This window comes from Phyllobates terribilis, unplaced genomic scaffold, assembly GCF_046119375.1.
Source record: "Phyllobates terribilis strain yellow unplaced genomic scaffold, ASM4611937v1 Scaffold_1__5_contigs__length_1240528914, whole genome shotgun sequence".
Lineage (NCBI taxonomy): Eukaryota > Metazoa > Chordata > Amphibia > Anura > Dendrobatidae > Phyllobates > Phyllobates terribilis.
Genome location: NW_027362761.1, coordinates 1114966730 through 1114991550, shown reverse-complemented (window position 1 = coordinate 1114991550; position 24821 = coordinate 1114966730). Strand labels below are relative to the sequence as shown.

Sequence of the window (24821 nt, the reverse complement as noted above, 5' to 3'; positions counted from 1 at the left end):
GATTCCGTCTGTTCAGTGTTGTCCTTTTCAGAAGTGCACAAAACTGTTGGCGACGGCACTTTTATGCATGCCTAATAAAAAGTCGGACGCTGACAGATTATAGGCCAGACGGCATCCATAGTGCCCCCATCTGCCTCATTACAGGGAATCTTCCGCCGGGGGTTCTGTTTGAATCACGTATTTCAGAGATTTACATGGAAACCCTGGTGTAAGCGCACAGCACAGGATAAATGTGAGCAGAGCCTTACTGCGATCTTTGAAAGGCAGGATGAACAAATCAACAGCAGGTGAAGAATTGGTTTTATATATTTTTTACGCCGATTCTCGTGCGGTATAATTGATTAGGCAACTTTATTCTTCGGGTCGGTGCGACTACAGTGATACCAGAATTATATCAGGTTTTTATGATTGACAGCTGTCACACACTAAAAGACGCTTTTCATTGCAAAAACTAGTTTTTGCATCGCCATGTTTTGAGAGCTATAATTTTTCCATATTTTTGCCGACAGAGTCATGTGACGGCTTGTTTTTTGCGGGAGGAGTTTTTATTGGTACCATTTTCGGGCACATGACATTTTTTGATCACTTTCTATTCTGATTTTTTTTAATCAGAATGAACAAAAACCAGCAATTCAAGAATAGATTTTTTTTTTCTTTATGCCGTTCCGCGTATGTAAAATTGATAAGGCAACTTTATTCTTTGGGTCAGTATGAATACAGCGGTACCACATTTATAGCGTTTTTTATGCTTTGTTACTTTTACACAATAAAAACTATCTTATAGAAAAAATATTATTTTTGCATCACTTTATTCTGAGAGCTATAACTTTTTTATTTCTCCATTGATGGAGCTGTATGGCAGCTTGATTTTTGCAGGACAAGATGACATTTTCAGAGATACCATTTTTATTTACATTTGTCTTTTTGATCGCGTTTTATTCCACTTTTTCTTCGGTGGTATCATGATAAATCATCAATTTTTGCCTCATTTTTTATTTTTTTTTTACAGGGTTCACTGAAGAGGTTATCTAGTGGGACAGTTTTATAGGTCAGGTCGTTCCAAATGTGGCGATACCAAATATGTGTACTTTTTCTTTTTTTCATAAAATTATTTATGGGTACAATATATTTTTATTTTTTTATTATTTTGTGATTTTAAAAAATATTTTCACTATTTTTTTCACTTTTTTTTAACTTTTACACTTTGTCCCAGTGTGGGACTGTCACTAATTTTAGGCTGATCGCTTGTATAGTATAGGGATGCAGCAGCATCCCTATACTATGCAAGCTGTCAGTTCTGCACTGACAGAAAGTTGCCAGATCATGCACTGCACATGATCTGGCAACTTTCCTAGCTCTGGTGAACCAGGATTTTGTCATGACAACATCAGGTCACCATGAAAATGATCGGGACCCCGCGATGACGTCGCGGGGTCTCTGATCCAAAGGCAGAGGGGCTTTCTTCCCTCTGCCTCCACGCTAAATGCTGCGATCACAGGTTTTGACAGCATGAATTTATCTTCAGATTCCCTTTAATGAAAAACATAAGGGTCAATTTATTATTGTTTTTGCGCCTGTTTCTAGTTTAGTTTTGGGTATTTGCCGCCTGTTTTTTTCTTGTGCTATATTGATCTTTTCACTTTGTATGTCTTTAGAAAAAAATCTAGTCTGTCTATTGTTTTTTTTGCTTTTTTAGTTCACCATTATTGGAGGGACTTACGCTTTCCAGATGTTTTCACGTGATTGATCTCTTGGGACTTTTGAAAAAGTCTCCCCATTAAGTGATTTTATGGACACCAGGATTTTTAATGCAATTTTTGCGACATTTTGTGGAATGTGCGATTTTTTGTGCTAAAAAGCAGAAAAGTTAACAGACAATAAAGGGCATTTTTGACTTTGCATAAAATTCACAGACAGTGTGCACCATTTTGAAGAATTCAGTGCAAAAATGGCAACGAATACTACAATACACAAAAAGATAAGTGACTTAAAAAAACATGCCAATGATAAATCTACGCTGTAGTCTTTGGAAAATGAATGAGAAAAAAAGACTCCAAAAAGTTTTTAAAAATCTGCATCGCTTTTAGTATTTTTTTTTGTTTAAAGGAGTATTCCTATCTTTAAGATCATATCCCAATATATAGTAGGTGTAGTAATAATAATAATAATAATAATAATAATAATAAATAATATTAGCAAATGCCTCCAATTAGAAATGTAGTATAGTTCTCCTGATTCGCTGTATCACTTACCCCATGGGCAGGGCATTGCAGTAGCTTAGATATCTATGGCTACAACCACTAACAAATAACTGTCACTATATGAGTGGTCGCAACCATGGATATCTAAGCTACAGCAATGCCCTGCACATGGGGTAAGGAACATAGCTAATCAAAAGAACTATACTACATTTCTAATTGGAGGTATTTGCTAATATTAATATATTATTACACCTACTACATATTGGGATATTGGAGATGGGAGTATCCCATTTATTCACATTACAGAAATGATCAGATAAGCAAACACTTCTCTACTTTCGGTCAATGCTCCTGGGTCACACAATCCAAAACGCTGCCAGAAGACAAGTATATAAACTTTTATACAAGTCACATTACAGTGACATCCCGTGGACGCATCCAACTTCCCCTCTGGATTACTACTAGGCATCACGATAGGCAGGGCCGGCTCCAGGTTTTCGTGGGCCCCGGGCGAAAGAGTCTCAGTGGGCCCCTTTAACACATACCACGATTCATGAGCACAGATACCGCAGAGAAATATAGGTATAGAACACTGCCAAAGATTTCACTTCTTACATTACATGAGCGATATCTGTTGTAAATTCTACAATAGCTCAGAAACCAGCGAATCCTCGCAGTGCAAAGTGCAGACCGGACAATACAGTCCTCCATACAGTATTATGGGCCCTATATATTGCTCCATACAGAATAATGAGCCCCATATATTGCTCCATGCATAATACTGGCCCCCATATAATGCTCCATGCAGAATACTGGCCCCCATATAATGCTCAATACAGAATACTAGCCCCCATATAATGCTCCATAGAGAATACTGGCCCCCATATAATGCTCTATGCTGTATGGGCCCCATATAATGCTCCATGCAGAATACTGGCCCCCATAAAATGCTCCATATAGTATACTGGCCCCCATATAATGCTCCATATAGTATACTGGCCCCCATATAATGCTCTATGCTGTATGGGCCCCATATAATGTTCCATGCAGAATACTGGCCCCCATATAATGCTCCATACAGTATACTGGACCCCATATAATGCTCCATGCTGTATGGGCCCCATATAATCCTCCATGCTGTATGGACCCCATATAATGCTCCCTACATAATGGGCCCTCCCTATATAATGCTCCATGCCTCCATACATAAAAAAAATTAAAAAATCAAATACTCACCTCTCCTCGCTGCCGCTGCTTTGCTCCGGACTCCTCAGCGTCGCCGTCTTTCCGCTCTCTGCGCTGTGACAGCTCAGCAGAGGGCGCGCTGGAGAGACGTCATCGTGCCCTCTGACCTGAGATGTCACAGTTAGAAGGCGAGGAAGAGACAGTACCCGCGGAGGAACGGGGAGAGGTAAGTATTGTGCCAGGGCCCTGAGAAAGCAGGGTGGGGGCCCACTCACGGGCACTGGGCCCCGCTCATGGGCCTCATGGCGCACCGGTGTCCCAAACAGCGAGTGGGCCCCTCTGTCTGCTCAGGGCCCCGGCACTTGCCCCGAGGCGCCGGGTGCTGACGCCAGCCCTGATGACAGGCACAAATAGATATTGCAGAACATTACTTGCTAGGTGGCATCAACATCATGTGAGATACGGTATTTCTTACAGGGGATTTAAAAAAGAATGTGTCAGGAGATTAATGCTGCCTGAACCACTGCATGCTGTGGCATTTTGGAGAAAACATAGACACTGATTCATCAAGTCCATGTAAACTTTTGTGACTTTCCAAGCCTGTTTTTCCCAGCTTTGCTGCAATTGGCGGGAAAAAGGCGTGACAGAGGCATGATGCCACAGATTGTCTAATTCACCATATGCCAGAAATCTTACTCCAGTCCCTGTCTGGAATGAGGTTTGTGGCTAGGAACATGCCACTTGTCAGACACTTCTGATCCATTAAGAGGCGCATGCTTCCTAATGAATCAAGTGCCTCTGACTCCAACATGCCTCCTCATCTAGACCGGCATGAGCAAGGTTGCCCTTGATGAATCGGGGCTACTGTTTGCAAAATGAGCAAGAAAAGAGTCTAGGCACAGGAAGAAAAGTCCCTCCAGCTAGGCTTGATTGATTGGCCTCTCCTGTATTTGTGAAGAGGGAGAGACCTGTCAATACAACTGGGTCAGGCAGGAAGAAATTGGAGGTTCTCCAGGTAGACCTTGTCAGGTTCATTTTTCAAACTATTTTTTCCTGAAAAGCTACAGAGAAAAACTTTAAGTATGCAAATTCTGCATTGTCTGATTTTGCAGCCATGTTTCACTCCATTCCAGTTGTGTTTTTCAAAATTTTGTTTCAAAATCTTGCACAAGAGATTTCTATTTGTTTTGGGTCCTATATATTGTTCGAGCTATTGGAAATATCAGTAAGTAAAAGATAATAGGCGTGGAATTGACCAAGAGGATTTAACAGCATCTTCTTTACTCCTGTAGATTCTTTGTGTAATAGAAATGTATCATACATAATTTTTGTACTTTTTATAACTATCAATTTTTAACCAGTTTTTATTTTATTTTTGAGTTCACTGATAATCAGGAAAAACTTTTCTTACCATGCTTGTTGGGTGAGGTCATTGGGCCACTCCAGGCGGCACATATGTCCAGTTGTATTGTCATATTTTGGAAATGGTACCATTGTGCTATAGATCGGGTACGGTGACATGATGGTAAATGAAAGGAACCATGTAACCGCAATCACCTTCAGGGCATGTGACTTTGTCTGCCATACTCTTGACTGAAGGGGTTTGCAAATTGCACTATATCTCTCCAGAGATATGGCAACCAGATTAAATGTTGACACGCTTACGGAGATGCCTATCCAAGAAAACAAGAACGCACATTGTTATCTCCTGCATAAAATAACTGGTAACAAATTAAGAGGCTGTGGAACATGCATCTTACATTAACATCACATAACCCTATTAGTAATTGGAAGCTGGTATGATCCGATGCGATTTGTGAGGCCGAATAATAGGAGTGAATCTGTTATCAGTTTAGGCAGATAAGTGCATAAATATGTATGAGACTGTGTGTTACATTCAACATGAGATTGACATCGGGAAATGGAAATTGAAACCTATGTATTTTTTGTAGTTCCTTTAATTACCACATTGCTTCTAATTGACAATGACTGACTAGGTTTTCCTTCTCACTTTCCTAGTCATGAATCTCAATACTTTGGCCAAAGCAGAGTAACTTAGTAGCAACTCCCTAGCTACGCCCCTGCTTAGAGAAACCACACCTCGGGCAGCTAAGTAAATGTACATAAATTTACAGAAGACACATCAAGGTTCACACATTTCCCAACTGCTTAAAGTTTTGACTAGAGATGAGTGGACCTGACGAGATTCAAATTTGCCAAATCACGCAGATTTTACCGAGAAGTTCGATTTGCAGCAAATTTATTTTGCCTTAAATTAAAATGTCCCTTATTATAATCTGAGGTCTAGAGAGAGTCACGGGTGTGTCAGAGGTGACAGACAGTCGCCCTGCAGTTGGTTGCAGGAGATCTCTACGTTTGGTATTACAGACATCTTAGAGGCTGTCTCTAGGACCCAGCGGCTACCTCCCTCTGGCTAATTAACACTCTGCCTGGGTGTATAAATACCAGCTGTGTTTCAGAGGGAGGTGCCGGCGATATTCATTACGACTTGTGAAAGCTTTAGCAAGAGCAGTACTTCGTCCTCTCTGGAGCTTGAGGAGGTGTGCGCATTTGTCTGGAGTTTGTCTAAAGCTAAGCAATTTCCCCTTTTTTGTTCACCCCTGTTGTCTATAGTGTTTAGTGGAGATCGACTAGTGCTCATCTCCTCCCTTCTCTAGCCTTAGCCATACATCAGGGAAAAACAGGGCGAGGTACGCAGGCGGCGATTGCTGAAGAGCCAATATAGGGTCGTTAGGGGAGACAGGGTGACACTAGATCAGCCTAGGAGGTCTCCACTTCCCCCCTTTCCCTAGTGTCTGGGCTCCCTTTCCCTTTTCCCTTTGTGTTGCATTAAGTCTTTCCCACTCCTTGCATGACAGAGAGAACCCAGAGCGTAATAAATGTAAAATGTAGGGAAAAAAAAGAAAACTACCACCATAATACTCACTTCTTCGCTCACCTCCATTGCTCACATTCCCCCGTACAGTCCCAAGCGCCTCTTCTTACTACACTGAAAACCCCGGGCATCTTTACCCCAGGCTGCAACTGGTCCTGGGATGTCTCTGCATGTGTTCAGGGACATCCGAGGCTTAGTCCTATCCAGAAGTCCCAAACTAAAGTGTGTGTCGTAAGGTTGCAGTGCATGATCACCACAATCTTACAACGCGCTTGCTCAGGGACGTCCTGGGCCTAGTTACCAGAAGTTCCGTCCTAGCATAAAGTTGCCCAAGGTTTCAGCGCGCGGAAGCAAAGAGAGGCGTGGTGGACCATATGGGGGGGGGGGGGAGAGCAGCTAAGGAGCTGGTGAGGTATTATTAATTGATTTTTTTCAACCTTTTGTCAGCCCTATAAGGATCAGCAAAATGGCAGCCAGCCAGATGGCATTTTGACTAATTTACATGGACCAAATTGCAAAATAAATCCGTATTCTGGAGAATATGGATGTTGTTAAATTTGAGTAGAATTCAATTCCACTCTAATTAATTTGCCCAACCCTATTTATTACTATTGACACAAATGTAACATTAATTCAGACATGACTGATAACATGATTTCTGTGTTGATAGGTGTTTGTCTTCCAAAAAACGGAAATTCATTAGATCAGTTACAAAAATGAGCAGAGAATATATTAAGCTAAATGTTGGATTGTACATTTCTCTATTTTTTATTCTTTTAGTAGGTAAAATAGAAACCTCTGCATGTTATTTGTTTTATTGTTTTCATGGTAATGAAAATTATTCATCTTTATGACCAGTCTTTTATTAGCACATATTAAAATATTAAAATCCTGCACCATCTGCATTCAGTAGTATTTGCACTTGGACCAAATTGGTCTTTAAAGAAAAACACGTCAAGTGGAAAGGACCTAAATTGAAAGTATAATTAGAAAATTAATGACCTATTGTTTAGATCCAGTTTTTGTGCTAAATGTATTTCTTTTTCACTTCCAACAGATAGGGTAAATTAAATGTACTCAAAAAGTTGACTGCACAGGCAAAATGGCATTGAAAATTGCAACTCCTCTGAAAAAAAGCCCATACTTCTATATCCAAAAAATAAAAAGTTATGGCATTGAGAAAAATACACCAGGTTTTGATACCCCATCTGAGAGCAGCATGATGTAGGGGCGGAGACCCTGATTCCAGAGATATGTCACTTACTGGGCTGCTTGCTGCAGTTTTGACTTAAAATTTATCTGCTGCAGATCTAGCAACTCTCTGAATGCTGATTCCTGTATAACCCTGCCCACATCACTGATTGGCAGATTTCTGTGTACATTGTACATAGGCTGAAAGCTGCCAATCAGTGGTGGGGGTGGGGTTCGATTACCTGGCAACAGGTTTACTAGTCCTCTAGTAATAATCTCCAGCTGAGGCCCAGTAAGCAACATCGCTGGAATCAGGGTCTCTGTCTCTACATTGTGCCTCTCTTAATTTAAATAGCAAGAGCCTGCTGACAGATTCCCTTTAAGTCACAGAAGCTTTCCACGGTATTAGAAACGCTGTGCGCCAAATTCTACGCAAGACCCTAGGATAACAAATTACATAATAAATGATAGCAAAGTGTTTGGAAACAGTTGAGGAGTATTTAGCATTACACTCAGCTGCATCAGACAAATGTTTCAAAATCCTGGTTATAAGTTTACAGTGTATATTGTATATTACAATCTACATGTGCTGCAAAAAAATTCAATATATGACTTATTTTGTAATGCAGTAATAATAATAATAATAACAATAATAATCCTTTGACTTACAACTCAACTGAATCAGCCTCAATATGACAGCAACGCCACACACTTACACTTCTGATGTCCGCTGACCGGGGGCAGATCTTGTGCTCAAAACAGAGAAAATCATCATGAGACCTGAGATGCATTCAAAAAAATTAATTACAGACATCAATCAAAATAGTGAACGTTTTTGCACAGTGCAACAACTTCTCATTATCTTCAGTCTATGCAGACTTTATCATGTACTGTTACATCTGTATAGAATTAAACAGATACAGTGAGGAAACACTAAATTACTTACCGGTAATGTGATTTTCCTGAGCCCATGACAGCACCTACAACGAGAGAGGGGATCCGCCCTTCCAGGACAGGAAACCTACAGAATAAAAGGGCGGCGCCTCTCCACCAACTCAGTTGTTTACAGAGCATGAGAGGACACTACTTAATAGTTATATATCCCATGATTTTTCCTTCTACACATCGCGTGAATTAAACACCACGAAGGAAATGAAGTGATCAACTTCTACCAGTGATGGGAGGGAATATAAGGGTGCTGTCATGGGCTCAGGAAAATCACATTACCGGTAAGTAATTTAATGTTTTCCTATCACCCATGACAGCACCACAACGAGAGATTTACAGAGAAAAAACTTTAAACTTAGGGTGGGACCACAGCCTGTAGAACAGTTTTCCCAAAGGAAAGGACAGCAGAAGATCCCAGATCAAGCCTATAGTGTCTATAGAAGGTGCAAGGTGAAGACTGAATAGAAACATTACATACTGTTTGATGGGGACATCCACTTTCTTATTGTTCTGCCATGGATTCCCCAGATTAGCACAGAAAGTAGGGTGCATAATTTCCTGACTTCTATGGAAATTGGAAGCCATCTTCAGAAGATAGGGTAGCTCCGGAACCGGCCCATATACTAGGATCTGTATAAACAGAGGATTAACCGACAAAGCTTGAATGTCACTAACTTACCATGCTGAAGTCATGGCCACCGGGATAATAGTCTTTAATGTGAAGACCCTGAATCTATGGGTTCAAGCAAAGGCTGAATTCAGATCCCAGGGTGCCATCTTTGGACTGGAAATGGGCCTAGATCCAAAACTTACTTTCACATTCCTTGCTTATTCAATGTAGGTTGGACACTGTTCCAGTAGTCTACGGCTAAAAAGGTCCACTTGAAATTCTCTTCCTCTCTATTTGAGGTGCTGTTAAAGATAAGAGGTGAGACTTCGCCATCTACCCTGATTAGACATAAGTGTCATTAGGGATCTTGGCCGAGTTCCTCCATAATGGATTATGTAAGCTAAAGCTACTCTGTTGTATGACAAGACCTTTACATGGTGACCCTGTATAGATGAATGGAGCTTTCTTATATACTGCCTAAAGCTTCTTTAGGTTAGAGGAACAGGGTCTTTAGAGGCAGCCCCCAGATGTGTACCTGTGACCATGCAACTACTAGAATGTAGGAGATTAGAGTTATTAACAGCAATTGCCTTGTTCAGAGTTGTGGCCAGACTGCTTATTAATTTTGACATATAGCAGGACTCCTTATTCTACCTTGGGAGACCACAACTCTTACTCACTGCCTAGTGAGTTCTGCAGCGCTCGATGGATCTGCCCATAATCCTGTAATAGTTGAGGTAAACTATTGTCAATGCCTCTTCCTTTGATATGAGAGTTGTCCTAAATACTATAATTCTCCATAAAGCCTTAAGGCTCATTAACATCTGAATGGAAGGAGACAAACTGAAAGCCTAATCCTCATTTTATGCCAAGAACTATTCTCAGGAAATTTGATGCTTCAAGTGAATTGGAATCTGATTGTAAACCTCCTTAAATGCCTATACTACTATATAGCATATTCCCAATGATCTAACTCAGGAATCTCTACAGCCCCTTCGGGTTGTAGCAAACCCAGGTAGGACTGGGTTAAATAATATCTTTACAGGTCTTGATTAGGGCACCTGGAGAGCTAAGCACCAGAGCAGGCTAGGCATTCACCTTAGTCAGACTGCTGGAAAGCAGAGCAGACGGTATGTGTCTTGGAGCTAATCAGAGATATAGGCCAGACACCACCTGAGCTGAGTCTGCAAGTATTAGTGGTTGCCCTGGATAAATATTGTTTTGTTTGAACAAGTAGGTTAGCTGAGCAGTATATGAGTAGTCAGGGTCAGTCCTATTTAGTCAGCACTTTGCCAAGACCAGAAATATTATGTTTATGACTTCTGTGCAACCTGTAAAAAGCAATAAAACTGTGCTTGATTGGACCAAACCCACAATGACTGTATGAGCACTACATGATGCCTACTACTATTATTAACCTGCAAAACTAAGGAAGCGCTCTTATTGTCACCTGCCTCCAACCGGCATTCCACCGAGCCAGCTGAGCACCAGCCAGGAATACTACCACCCTCTGTCTCAAAAGTAGAGGCTAGTATATTTTTCCCCCTGAATTCGGTAAGCTTGCAATGCAGTTTACAGTCGCTGAACTTGGTTTTGTCAGACAAACTTAGTTGTGCAACCAGTACCTTTACAAAGAGGAACTATGAGGCACAGGGGCGCTACAAGGCACAGACACCCTATAAAGCACTACAAAGCACAGGGGCACCCTGAAGCACCAAGAGACACTATGAGGCCCCATGAGGTACTAACAGGCACTATGAGGTACTAACAAGCGCTATATGGCACTATGAATGCACCAGGAATGCACTATAAGGCATTATGCTATGCTATGAGTCACTATGATATATTATGCTATGAGGCGCTATGAAGAGCTATAAAGGTGCTATGAAGTGCTATGAGGCACTATGCCATGAAGCACTATGAAGCACTATGAGATGCTATTCGGCACTATGATGTGCTATGAAGTGCTATGAGACACTACACAACGTGCAGAATTATTAGGCAGATGAGTATTTTTGATCACATGATACTTTTTATACATGTTGTCCTACTCTAAGCTGCATAGGCTTGAGAGCCAACTACCAATTAAGTAAATCTGGTGATGTGCATCTCTGTAATGAGGAGGGGTGTTGACTAATGACATCAACACCCTATATAAGGTGTGCTTAATTATTAGGCAACTTCTTTTCCTTTGGCAAAATGGGTCAGAAGAGAGATTTGATGGGCTCTGAAAAGTCCAAAATTGTGAGATGTCTTGCAGAGGGATGCAGCAGTCTTGAAATTTCCAAACTTTTGAAGCGTGATCACCGAACAATCAAGCGTTTCATGGCAAATAGCCAACAGGGTCGCAAGAAGCGTGTTGGCCAAAAAAGGCGCAAAATAACTGCCCATGAATTTAGGAAAATCAAGCGTGAAGCTGCCAAGATGCCATTCGCCACCAGTTTTGCCATATTTCAGAGCTGCAAGGTTACTGGAGTATCAAAAAGCACAAGGTGTGCGATACTCAGGAACGTGGCCAAGGTAAGGAAAGCTGAAAAACGACCACCTTTGAACAAGAAGCATAAGATAAAACGTCAAGAATGGGCCAAGAAATATCTTAAGACTGATTTTTCAAAGGTTTTATGGACTGATGAAATGAGAGTGACTCTTGATGGGCAAGATGGATGGGCCAGAGGCTGAATCAGTAAAGGGCAGAGAGCTCCACTCCGACTCAGACGGCAGCAAGGTGGAGGTGGGGTACTGGTATGGGCTGGTATCATCAAAGATGAACTTGTGGGACCTTTTCAGGTTGAGGATGGAGTGAAGCTCAACTCCCAGACCTACTGCCAGTTTCTGGAAGACAACTTCTTCAAGCAGTGGTAGAGGAAGAAGTCGGTATCGTTCAAGAAAAACATGATTTTCATGCAGGACAATGCTCCATCACATGCATCCAACTACTCCACAGCATGGCTGGCCAGTAAAAGTCTAAAAGAAAAAAAATAATGACATGGCCCCATTGTTCACCTGATCTGAACCCCATAGAGAATCTGTGGTCCATCATAAAATGTGAGATCTACAGGGAGGGAAAACAGTACACCTCTCGGAACAGTGTCTGGGAGGCTGTGGTGACTGCTGCACGCAATGTTGATCGGAAACAGATGAAGCAACTGACAGAATCTATGGATGGAAGGCTGCTGAGTGTCATCATAAAGAAAGGTGGCTATACTGATCACTAATTTTTTTGTTTTTTGTTTTTCCATGTCAGAAATGTTTATTTCTAAATTTTGCGCACTGATATTGGTTTACCTGGTGAAAATAAGTGAGATGGGATTATATTTGGTTTTTATTAAGTTGCCTAATAATTCTGCACAGTAATAGTTACCTGCACAAACAGATATCCTCCTAAAATAGCCAAATCTAAAAAAAAACCACTCCAACTTCCAAAAATATTAAGCTTGGATATTTTTGAGTCTTTTGGGTTGATTGAGAACAAAGTTGTTGATCAATAATAAAAATAATCCTCTAAAATACAACTTGCCTAATAATTCTGCACACAGTGTATGATGCGTTATGAGGCACTGTGAAGTGCAATGAGGCATTATGATGCGTTATGAGGCACTGAAGTGCAATGAGGCACTATAATGTGCTATGAGGCACTGTGAAGCGCTATGAGGCACTGTGAGGTGCTATGAGACACTATGCTATGATATGCCATGAGGCGCTATGAGGCACTATTATGTGCTTTCAAGCGCTGTGCTATGAGGCACAGTAATGTGCTATGAGGCATTATGCTATGATGTGCCATGAGGCGCTATGAGGTACTATTATGTGCTATGAAGCGCTATGCTATGAGGCACTATGAAGTGCTATGAGGCACTATGATGTGCTATGAAGTGCTATGCTATGAGGCGCTGTGAGGCACTATGATGTGCTATAAAGCGCTATGCTATGAGGCACTACGATGTGCCCTTTGTGAAGCACAAAGAGGCTTTATGAGGCAAGGCACTGTGAGGCACTGCGCTCAGATTTTTATTTAAAAGAGTAATCCATCAGAATGAAGGATAAACCTTTCCTTTGGGTGGTAAATCTCAATTGTCAGACTAGCCCCACCTGAAGGAGCCAACTGATGAGACGCAGCTGGACAGCAGACCTTCACAGAGACCATGTGCTGTATTTACTCCAGCCATAGGACGGCACATGGTGTTAACAGACTGGAGGACAACAGTAAAAACCTCAGTGTTAGTTTAAAATTTACTGAGCAGATTGAGGCTCATTTTTGTGGTAAACTCTGAAGCCCAATCATGAGGCTCTGTGCGGCTCAGATATGTGGCTAACTTTAGCCTAGAGGTCTAAGGTCCAGCTTCCGTCCTGAAGCCAAATTTAAAGCACGATGCCCTTGGCCCAGATGGGGTCATACAGAGCGCACACACACCCATTTTTTTGAGTTTTGCGCTAACTTCCCTCAGCCTTTCCTAGTAACCATAACAAGGAAAGGGTCCCATAAACAAGGTGAACATTCATTAAGATCACGCACCACCAGCTGTATGGCTTCGGAGGCTCGACCAAGTCACAGGCCTTGCCTGAGCAATACTGGGGTGCCCAACCCCAGGCAGGGGCGCCGCTCTCCTCCAATAGTGCGCTGATCAAAGCTGGAGCTGCTGACCCCAGGCAGGAGCGCAGCTCAACAGGTGCTCCCATTGATGTGCAGAGCTGGAGCTGCTGGTCCCAGACAGGGGCGCAGCTCCACAGGTGCTCCCATTGATGTGCAGAGCTGGAGCTGCTGACCCCAGACAGGGGAGCAGTTCCACAGCTGCTCTCTCACTGACATGCAGAGCTGGAGCTGCTGACCCCAGACAGGGGCGCCACTCCACAGCAGCTTCTCCACTGATGCACGGAGCTGGTGCTGCCGACTCCAGGCAGGGGCGCCGCTCAGTCATATCCGGATCTTCAACAGGTAAGCCTGTCTAAGGTTCTCCCATCAAGGACCCTCCGGTATGCTCATCATCAGGGCCGCAGCCAGGGACAAACCAGTAGCCGGAAACATGTTAGAAGACATGGGTCTCCGATACTTCTTTTTTCACCGGCGTGCGTCTTAGGGCGCGATTTCCTGGGTAGCATCCTGCGCAACTGGGATGCACGGCTGCCAGGCCACCATAAGGTAATGGTGCAGCTGCTGCTCGTGCTCGTCCGACGGAACAGGCCCCCTTGGACCCACCACGGCGCTTCCAGGTCCCTGGCGCCGGCCGCAGCAGAGACTGTGCCCTGTTGGAACCCGACTGGCCCAGGTCTGTGAATAATCTTCTCTTCTTTCTTCTGCCGCCATTTTAACAAGGTTACCCCTCAAGGACAGGAAACCAACTGAGGTGGTGGACAGGCGCCGCCCTTTTATTCTGTAGATTTCCTGTCCTGGAAGGGCGGATTCCCTCTCTTGTTGTGGTGCTGTCATGGGTGATAGGAAAAATAAGTGTTTGATACACTGCCGATTTTGCAAGTCTTCCCACCTACAAAGAATGGAGAGGTCTGTAATTTTTATCGTAGCTACACTTCACCTGTGAGACAGAATCAAAAAAAAATCCAGAAAATCACATTGTATGATTTTTACATAATTAATTAGCATTTTATTGCATGAAATAAGTATTTGATACTATAGAAAAACAGATATTATTTGGTACAGAAACCTTTGTTTGCAATTACAGAGGTCAGACGTTTCCTGTAGTTCTTGACCAAGTATGCACACACTGCAGCAGGGATTTTGTCCCACTCCTTCATACAGATCTTCTCCAGATCTTTCAGGCTTCGGGGCTGTTGCTGGGCAACAATGAATTTCAGCTCCCTCCAACAATTTTCTATTGGGTTCAGATCTGGAGACTGGCTAGGGCCCCTCTAGGACCTTGAAATGCTTCTTACGGAGCCACTCCTTAGTTGCCCTGGCTGTGAGTTTCGGGTCATTGTCATGCTGGAAGACCCAGCCACAACCCATCTTCAATGCTATTACTGAGGGAAGGGTGTTGTTGGCCAAAATCTTGCAATACATGACCCCATATATCCTCCCTTCAATACGGTGCAGTTGTCCTGTCCCCTTTGCAGAAAAGCACCCCCGAAATATGATTCCCCACCATGTTTCACAGTTGGGATGGTGTTCTTGGGGTTGTACTCATCCTTCTTCTTCCTCCAAAAATGGTAAGTGCAGTTGATACCAAAAAGTTCTATTTTGGTCTCATCTGACCACATGACCTTCTCCCATGCCTCCTCTGGATCATCCAGATGGTCATTGGCAAACTTTAAACGGGCCTGGGCATGTACTGGCGTGAGCAGAGGGACCTTGTGTGCCCTGAAGGATTTTAATCCATGACGGCGTATTGTGCTACTAACAGTAATGTTTTCAGACTGTGGTCCCAGTTCTCTTCAGGTCATTGACCAGGTCCTCTCGTGTAGTTCTGGGCTGATTCCTGACCTTTCTCAGAATCATCCTTACCCAACGAGGCGAGATCTTGCATGGAGCACCAGACCGAGGAAGAGCGACAGTCATCTTGTGTTTCTTCCAGTTTCTAATAATTGAGCCAACAGTTGTTGCCTTCTCAACAAGCTGCTTGCTTCCTGTAGCCCATCCCAGCCTTATGCAGGTCTACAATTTTGTCCATTGTGTCCTTAGACAGCTCTTTGGTCTTGGCCATGGTGGAGAGGTTGGAGTATGATTGATTGAGTGTGTGGACAGGTGTCTTTTATATGGGCAACGAGTTCAAACGGGCGCAATAAATACAGGTAGTCAGTGCAGAGTAGGAGGGCTTCTTAAAGAAAAACTAACAGGTCTGTGAGAGCCAGAATTCTTGGTGGTTGGTAGGTGATCAAATACTCATTTCTTGCAATACAATGCAATTTAATTATTTACAAATCATACAATGTGATTTTCTGGATTTTCTTTTTAGATTCTGTCTCTCACAGGTGAAGTGTACTTACGATAAAAATTACAGACCTCTCCATTCTTTGTAGGTGGTAAAACTTGCAAAATTGGCAGTGTATCAAATACTTATTTTCCCCACTATATCTGGAATAAATTACTGTAGGAAAGATAGATAGATAGATAGATAGATAGATAGATAGATGTCTTCTGCTAAAGGAAAAGGCAGGAGGAGTAATGTTATAAACATAGAAAAGCCCTTGTCAGCGGCATCAGTAGAGAATATTCACTTATCATTACTACTTCTATAGGATCATCTCAAACAATAGGGTCCATTAAGTTCTGCGGAGGTGCCCGTTTTGATGGTATAAAACAGCGTTGAATGTATTGCTATTTTTCCCATTAAATCTGACAAAATCTCCCAGCTGTGAACTTAGCCTTAGTTAGTGTTCCACAGTCATTGATGAAACAGAAGCTGAAAATAGACTGTATATTACAAAAGACGCTATACATTCTGGGTATGACACTCCAGTAGTTAGAGTCTAATTCATATAGGTGTACACTGCAGCGGACTACAACATACTATATATATATAATAATTTTTCCTTCCCTTTTTATTAGGCATCATACTGTATGACAGCCAATTATGATTTAAAGTGAACATATGCTGTCATCCCTAGTGGCAGTGACGAGCCTCTGCCAGTTCTTTTCAGGATTTAATGGAGTACCATAATCGCACATAAAATAGTGTAATAGTGTGGTTTAACTACTAGTATGCATAGACTTGCCAGGACAAAAATGGACATTTTGGTTTTAATAATTAATTAATAATTAATTAAATACATTTTAGTTCAGATTCCCTTCCAAAAACTGGCAATTGTCCAAATCTGTTCAATTATATTATCAGAGGGACCGTAAATAGTAAGGAGATTATTAGTTTGTATTTTTATTTAGCAGAATTCTTATCCTGATTGCCAGGGCCGGCCTTTGGGGCGTGCCAGCTGTGCAACTGCACAGGGCGCCTCAAACTTGAGAGTGAAGGGGGGCGCTGCGCTGGCTCCCTCCCCGTCGGTATTTTTCTTATGGAAGAGCAGAGAGGGAGCGCCCAGCGTTTCTTCTGTGCTCAGGCGCCGGCGCCCCCTCTCTGCTCTGAAATGTCCGGCCGGGACCCGGGCGCGCTGCACTCTCTCCTCCTCACACACAGGGGCGGAACTACCGCCCGTGCAGCCGGTTCATTGAACGGGGGCCCCGAGGGAGAGGGGGCCCCTTCAGCCTCCAGCAGGGCCGCCATCAGGGCATGACTGCCCTGACTCCAGTATGGGGCCCGGCCGGTAGGGGCCCCCTTGGGGGCCCCCCTCTTGTGTGTCTCTCTCCTCATGGGGCCCCCGGCCCCATGCTAAGCGCCGGGGCCGGAACATCTCTGTCATGATTTCTCTGACTTCCGGTCATGTGACGGCACCGTCACATGACCGGAAGTCAGGAGAACCTGGTGTCATCGATTTGGACGAGGATTCTGCAGGGATCGCATGGGGGTAAGTATAACAAGTTTTTTTTTTTTTTTAAATACAATTTACTAGGAGTGGGGGGAATGGGAGGTGCACATGTGGGGGAGGGGAATGAGAGAGGTGCACATGTGGGGGAGGGGGATGAGAGAGGTGCACATGTGGGGGAGGGGGATGAGAGGTGTGCACATGTGGGGGAGGGGGATGAGAGAGGTGCACATGTGGGGGAGGGGGATGAGAGAGGTGCACATGTGGGGGAGGGGGATGAGAGATGTGCACATGGGGGGGATGAGAGAGGTGCACATGTGGGGGAGGGGGATGAGAGAGGTGCACATGTGGGGGAGGGGGATGAGAGAGGTGCACATGTGGGGGAGTGGGATGAGAGAGGTGCACATGTGGGGGAGTGGGATGAGAGAGGTGCACATGTGGGGGAGGGGGATGAGAGAGGGGCACATGTGGGGGAGGGGGATGAGAGATGTGCACATGGGGGGGTGAGAGCTGCACATGGGGGAATTGGGAGAAAATGAGCTGCACATGGGGGAATTGGGAGTAGGGGGATAATGAGCTGCACATAATGAATGTGGGGTGGGGGACAGTAAATGATGATGGGGTGGGGAGAGCAGGACATGATATAATGAATTGGGGCAGGGGGTGCATGTAAATAATGAATGCGGGGAGCAGGAAGTATAGAGTAGGGGGCGTTGCGGATGCAGGAGTGTAACTGGTAACAAATTGGCGGAAAGAGTAGAGGTTCTAATTAAATTATATATTAAGTGCCTATTTACAGTTAATGGGGGCACCGTGGTGGATTACAATTTATATTTGGAATGGTAGGTTGTATAATAACTAACCATATATTGATGGTGGATACACGTCTGTATTCAGCTGCGTAATGTAGAAGTTGGGGAATGTGCTCTAGATAACTGTGTTATTTTATGCAGAGACGAGTCCTGGCTGGAAGACGTAATGGCGGTCTGTGCTGGATGAAGGAGAAAAGCGTAGCTGAAGGACTTCACCTAGAGACGTCACCAGTGAGTCAGTGTATTACATGTACACTTACACTATATACTATGTACCGGGCTCCTGTGTATAATGTCACTGGTGATCACTGTATTACCTGTACACTGACACTATATACAGAGCTCCTGTGTATAATGTCACTGATGATCACTGTATTACCTGTACACTGACACTATATACAGAGCTCCTGTGTATAATGTCACTGGTGATCACTAGATTACCTGGACACTTACATTATACATACCATGTATAGAGCTCCCGTGCATAATGACACTTATGGTAATATTAGTAATGTGGTGGTAATATTAGTAATGTGGTGGTAATATGTGGTCTGGTCATGGTGTGGCAGTTTTTCCCCCTTCTGTGTGGTATTATTCGGTCACTATGTTGTGGTAATATGTGGTCTGGTCATGGTGTGGCAGTATTCCCTGTATGTGGTATTATTGGTCATTTTTAAAAAAAAATGTATATGACACATTCCCTTAAAGAAAACTAAATAAAAATATATCTAAAAAGAGTATTGGATATTTTAAGAAAATTTTAATAGGTTAGAGTAGGGCCCTGCCAGAAGAGTCTACCTTATCGTGGTGGCGGCTTTAAAACTTTTCAACTTTTGTTGCTTGTTATTACTTGATCATTTGATTAATAAAAAATGCACTTGTTGTTTTCACCTACATGAGTTTAATTTTTTTTCTTTGGGGGGGGGCGCCAAGAGGGATTTCGCACAGGGCGCCATATACCCTAAGGCCGGCCCTGCTGATTGCCACTGTCACCATGCCATCTTGCTGAGCCCATATTTTAATATCTGTTTCCCATGACATAGGATACTTTCTCTGGTGCTCATTGCCACCACTTGAGGCGTAATAAATTTTTAGAGCGTGAAAAAGACAGAAGACGAAATTGCTTTGTGCATTCTTCTGGCTCATACATGGCTTTATGCAATAATTTATACTTTCAATGGAAACTGCAGAAAACAGTGGAAAATCAGCCTTATACGACCAACATCACAAGTTCAGTATTTGTTCAGTAGTTTACATCAGTAAGGCTGGTTTCACACGTCCGTATATTTCCAGTACCAGAAAAAGCGGTACAGGAGATATCCGTGTGTCGTGTGTCCATGTGTATCACACGTGTGGCAACCATGTGCCACCCGTGTGCCGCATCAGGATCACACGTACCAGTGCCTGGGAATCAGTGTTCAGTTAGAGCTGTTCCCAAGTGCCAGGTGCTGAACACTGCCCTCATCATGGTTCCCTGCCGGCGCTGCGATCAGCACCAGAAGGGACAGTGATGAGGGTAGTAGTGTCTGCTCCCGCAGTGTCCCTGTGTAATAAGAATAAAATAATAAAATACTTATACTTACCTGTCCTAAGTGTCTTCCACTGTAATCCATGTGACCGATCAGCAGAGGAGCTGGGGAGAATGAGCCGCTCCACCGAGCGGCTCTGGAGCTGTGTTCAGTGAGTGACAGGACACCGCTCCTGAGCCCAGTGCTGGGCCCCGCTCGCTGGAGCAGCTCATTCTCCCCGGCTCCTCGGCGTCAGTGGTCAGAGGATTACAGCGGGGGGCATCTCTAGACAGGTGAGAATAAGGATTTTATTATTTTATTCTTATTTTTACACAGGGACACTGCGGGAGCAGACACTACTACTCTCATCATTGTCCTTGCTGGTGCTGATCACAGCGCTAACAGGGAACCATGATCAGGGCAGTGTTCATCACCCGGCGCTTGGGAACAGCGCTAACTGTACACTGATTCCAAGGCGCCCGTACGTGTCAAACAGATGACACACGAATGTCATTCGTGCGGGACGTTTTGCGCACCATGCATCCGCAAAAAATGGACATGTCAGCGTGTGAAGCACACAGACACACAGTCTGTGGAAACACACTGACATTTGCACAGACTCATAGATTTTAATGGGTCTGTGTGTGTCAATGTCTCCAGTACGTGTGGAAACTGTCACCACACATACTGGAAACACGGACGTGTGAAAGAGCCCTAAGCCAAAATCAGGAGAGGAACAATCAGAAGAAAAGTATAATAGAAACACGTCACCACTTCTGTATTTATCGCCCTCTCCTGGTTTTGGCTTAAAAATACTGATGTAAAATACTGACCAAATACTGAATGTGTGAACGTGGCCTTTTCTCGTTCCTGGAAAATACTGACGTCTGAATGAGCCCTGAGGATGAGAGTTGATATAAAGTGAAAGCAAATTGTTTACATCTGACAAATATACAAGTCATCAATGTGGAGTGGTCTGACTCCTGACAAAGCCCTGACTTCAAGTCCATTATGACTCTGAAGAGTTCTGAGAGTCTTGAAAGTTGAAATCACTCTGCGTTTTATATAGTTGAACGACTATTACAAAGAAGATGAGAAAAAATTGCAGTGTCAAGATGAACAAAGCTCACGCACAATAACCTAAGTAGACTTGACATACAATTGCAGTTACAATACTTTCCATGACATATTCAAGCTAAGCCTTGTATACTTTTGTGTTTTCGTTATGTACTTCTAATTTTGCAATATTTTAAGGTGGATGATCAATTATGTAATTTTCACTACACACTGTGATAAATTGTATAGATCTTTTTTAGAAAAGTCATTCTTCAAGAAAAATGCAATGGTTAAACCGAAAATATGCTACCCCCAGTCCTCCTAGTCTCAAGAAACAGAATTTCAACAAAAAGCTCAGGAGCAATATTTCCCCCACTGGTACCAGTTGGAGTCGATGATCTGGGTTAAATTATTTCGATTGCACAATATGGATTAGACTATGTTCATACTGATACAGAGCAGTAGGTATTGACAGAAAAAAATGGCACAGGAACCCTATTGGACTTCATTATAAATCAGTAGAGTTAATTAAATGGGTTGTCCAGGTTTTTGCATTTCCGTTTTTGCTCCCTTTCTTCCCAGAGCCATAACTTTTTATTTTTCTGTCAATATGGACGTATGACATATTGACATTGTTTTTTTGTGAGACGAGTTGTACTTTTGAATGACACCATTGGTTTTACCATATCCTGTACTGGAAAACGGGGAAAAAAATTAAAAGTGAAATTCCACTATTTTTTTTTTTTTTACCATGTTCAATAAATGCTAAAACTGACCTGCCAAAATTATTCCCCAGGTCATTACGAGTTCTCAGTTATCAAACATATATAGGTTCTATTTTACTTAAGTGGTGAAAAAAAAATACAAAGTTTGTTTAAAGACAAAAAAAATGGTGCCATTTTCCGAGACCTGTAGCGTCTCCATTTTTCAGGGCTTATTTTTTGCGTGCCAAGCTGTCCTTTTTATTGATACCATTTTGGGGTAGAGACGATGATTTAATTGCCTGGTATTGCATTTTATTGCGATGTTGCGGCAAACAAAAAACGTAATTCTGCCATTTTGATTTTTTCTCTTTTTACGCCATTTACCAATCGCATTAATTCTTTTTATATTTTGATTAATCGGGCATTTCTGAACACAGCGATACCAAATGTGTATTTTTGATTTTTTTTTATTATTTTATTTTGAATGGGGCGAAAGGGGGATGATTTGAACTTTTATATTCTTTTTATTTTTTTTATATTTTAAAAACTTTTATTTATACTTTTGACTTCCTTCAATAGTCTCCATGGGAGACTTGCAGCTGCAATCATCTGATCACCTGTGCTATGCCCTGCTATATGTAGCCAAATTGATCATCTGCTATGAACTCCGGCCACTGGACGGCACTCATAGCAGATGGGCTATGACAACCACAGGGGTCTCCTGCAGACCCTGGGTTGTCATGCCAATCCATCAGCGTCCTGCAATAATGTGACAGGAGCGCCGATGGGCGGGTCTTATGACACGCTTCTGGCGTGGCCATGTTAAATGCCCCTCTTGGAGATTGACAGCGGCATTTAAGATGTTAACAGCCTCGGATGGACCGCGACTCCACTTGCTTCTGTTAGGGGCACATGACAGCTGATCAGGTCAGCTGTCATGTGTCTGAAAACATGTGGGCTCATCACCGGAGCCCGTATGGAGTGCTGGGACACAACCTATGATGTATATATACGTCATAGGTCGTGAAGGGGTTAATATTTTTAAACCTTTCTTAGTTTAAATTATGTTTTTTATTTCAGTCCCCATAAGGGGCTTACACCTGTGATCATTTGATCACTTGTTCTATTGTACTTCAGTACTTTAAACCATGGTCTCTTAAGAAGCACAGGCTGTGGCTGGGCTTCACAGGAGTAAAAACACAGCCGCAATAGGGATGTCTTGGGTGGGGGCCATAGTAGCCTGATCAGATGCCAGACTTAACTGCCGCTATTAGTGATTGACAGTGGCATTTAAGGAGTTGATCAGCAGCGATCGCAACTAGCTCTGATTGCTGCTGATAGAGGCAGATGCTGGCTGTATAACACAGCTGACACCTGCCCAGTTAGGAAAAGGCTCTGATCCTGATCCTGCTTCACGCAGCCCAACCATAACAAATATATACATCATGGATTGTGAAAGGGTTATGACGCGCCCCCTGGGGTACTCGGTAGCCGGGCCAGTCCTTTTCTGGGGTAATCACGGTGGCAGTGACCCGGTCCGTGGCCTCGGGCGGTCAAATAAAGATTAAAGAAAAAGGGGAATAAAGTTTTAGGAATAATGTTCGTGACGCCACCCGTGGTATGCGGCTATACGGGGCCGCCGCTGCGGTGCAGATCCACTGTAACTGATGCTGACGCAGCAGAGTTGGTTCAGCTCTCCACAAGCATAGCGAAGCTCCAGGACAGTGTAGATGAATTGTAGAGGTAGATGTTGCTGGTGTAGTGCAGGGGGTGATGGTGCAGCAATTATTCAAGGACACAGGGGGGGTGCAGTCTTCAGGTTTTACTCACAGTTGTTAAGTTCCCCAGGTTACAGTTACCGGTGTATAACCGCCCACGTCGTCCTGTGTCCTCCAGGGAAGTGATCCACAAATCTCTCAGGTACCTCAGGAGCACTTGGACGGGACTCCGTTCTGTGTACCCTCTACAGATCGTCTCACTGCGCTGGCTCTCGCCCTCCTGCCCTGCGCCTCACACTCAGTGTCCCAAGCCAGTGGCCGCGGGCCTTGTCGGGCGACATCCTCTTTGTCCCCTTGGTCCTCTATGGCCACCTTTTCGGCGATTAAGTGTGGAGTGTGGCTTCAGCACCTGAAATGCTGCAACCTCCGGTTTGTTAGCTGAGACCTAAAGTACTCCACTAGGCTGGGGCCGGTCCCCTACTGCGGCCTGATCCCTCCATGTCAGCGTGAATTCGGGCGCACGGGTGGCATCCGCACTCACCGTGCCCCTGGGATCCCTTCTGTCTTTCTGGAGCCTCTCTCACTCCTGCTGGCTTCTCTCCTCACTTTCCTTCCTCTTGGGCCTCTTTGACTAGGCCCGACTCCTCTCTCTCAACTCCTTCCTTGCTCTCCCAAGCAGAGCTCCTTCTGAGCTCCCAACTCCTCCTAGACTCCACTCCTTCTAGAACTTTCTACCCTCCTTTTTATACTCCTACTCTCTCTGTGCTCCACTGAACTACTTTCTCCACCCACCTCCTCTACCTAGTTCTACCCTCCAGCTAGGGACCCGAGACTGTGTTCTCCCTTAGGAGCAATCTCGCCTCTCCCTACTGAAGTGGAGTAGTGTTGAATGTGGGTGTGTGGGTCCCGGGTAGTGCTCCCTCCTTACCTGAGAGTGGGGTACCACACCTCTGGTTGAGATGCGCTACCTCTGTGGCAACTGGACCCGCAGGGGCGCCACAGTTATATATTCCGTAAACTCTGATCTGAAGGGAATAAATTGATTAAAGTTGACATTGCCTGGACTTGGCACAAGCAGAGAAGCATCTATTTAAAGCAGCTCTATCATCAGGCCATGTAGGCATCATAGTATGGGGACAGATTTTATTTTTTTAACCAGAGCAGATCAAAATAAATTGTCCTCTTTGGGAAACAGAAGAGATCACATAATACGCTGGAAGCCTAGTCCAGGGTGTGAACCCGAGTCCAGGGTGTGTATGAAGGCCGCACTCCCTTGGCTCCATCCTTCCTTCTTCACACCATTGGTGGAAGATGGCTGCTGCACACAACATCCCAATAATCACATTTTTGGGGCCATGTTATATCAGCGGACCCGTCCCCATACTATTCAACTTTTTCATTGCGTTTCTAGTTCCCATTTGGCACAGTATATGGGTTTGGATGCGTGTCCTTGTCATTTTGATGATTCCTCAGAAGTTCAGACCAAGGTTATTGTAGCGTGGACAAAAGGTTTAATATAATGTTGGGGGGAAGAAGCCAAAACATTTTACAGCATTAAAACATTTTATATCTTTAGATAAAATTGCAGCTAAGATAGTGAATGTTCTAAAATAAAAAAAAACCTA

The 24821-nt window shown here is 43.6% G+C and overlaps 1 protein-coding gene across 1 annotated transcript in view; it reads right to left on the bottom strand.

The window, feature by feature from the left end:
• The window catches only part of CCKAR (cholecystokinin A receptor), a 148179-nt gene that overhangs the window by 57288 nt on the left and 66070 nt on the right, over positions 1 to 24821 (bottom strand). The window contains exon 3 of the mRNA XM_073646442.1: positions 4798 to 5059. Coding sequence (XP_073502543.1) covers positions 4798 to 5059 — 262 coding nt within the window. The remainder of the gene's footprint in view (positions 1 to 4797; positions 5060 to 24821) is intronic.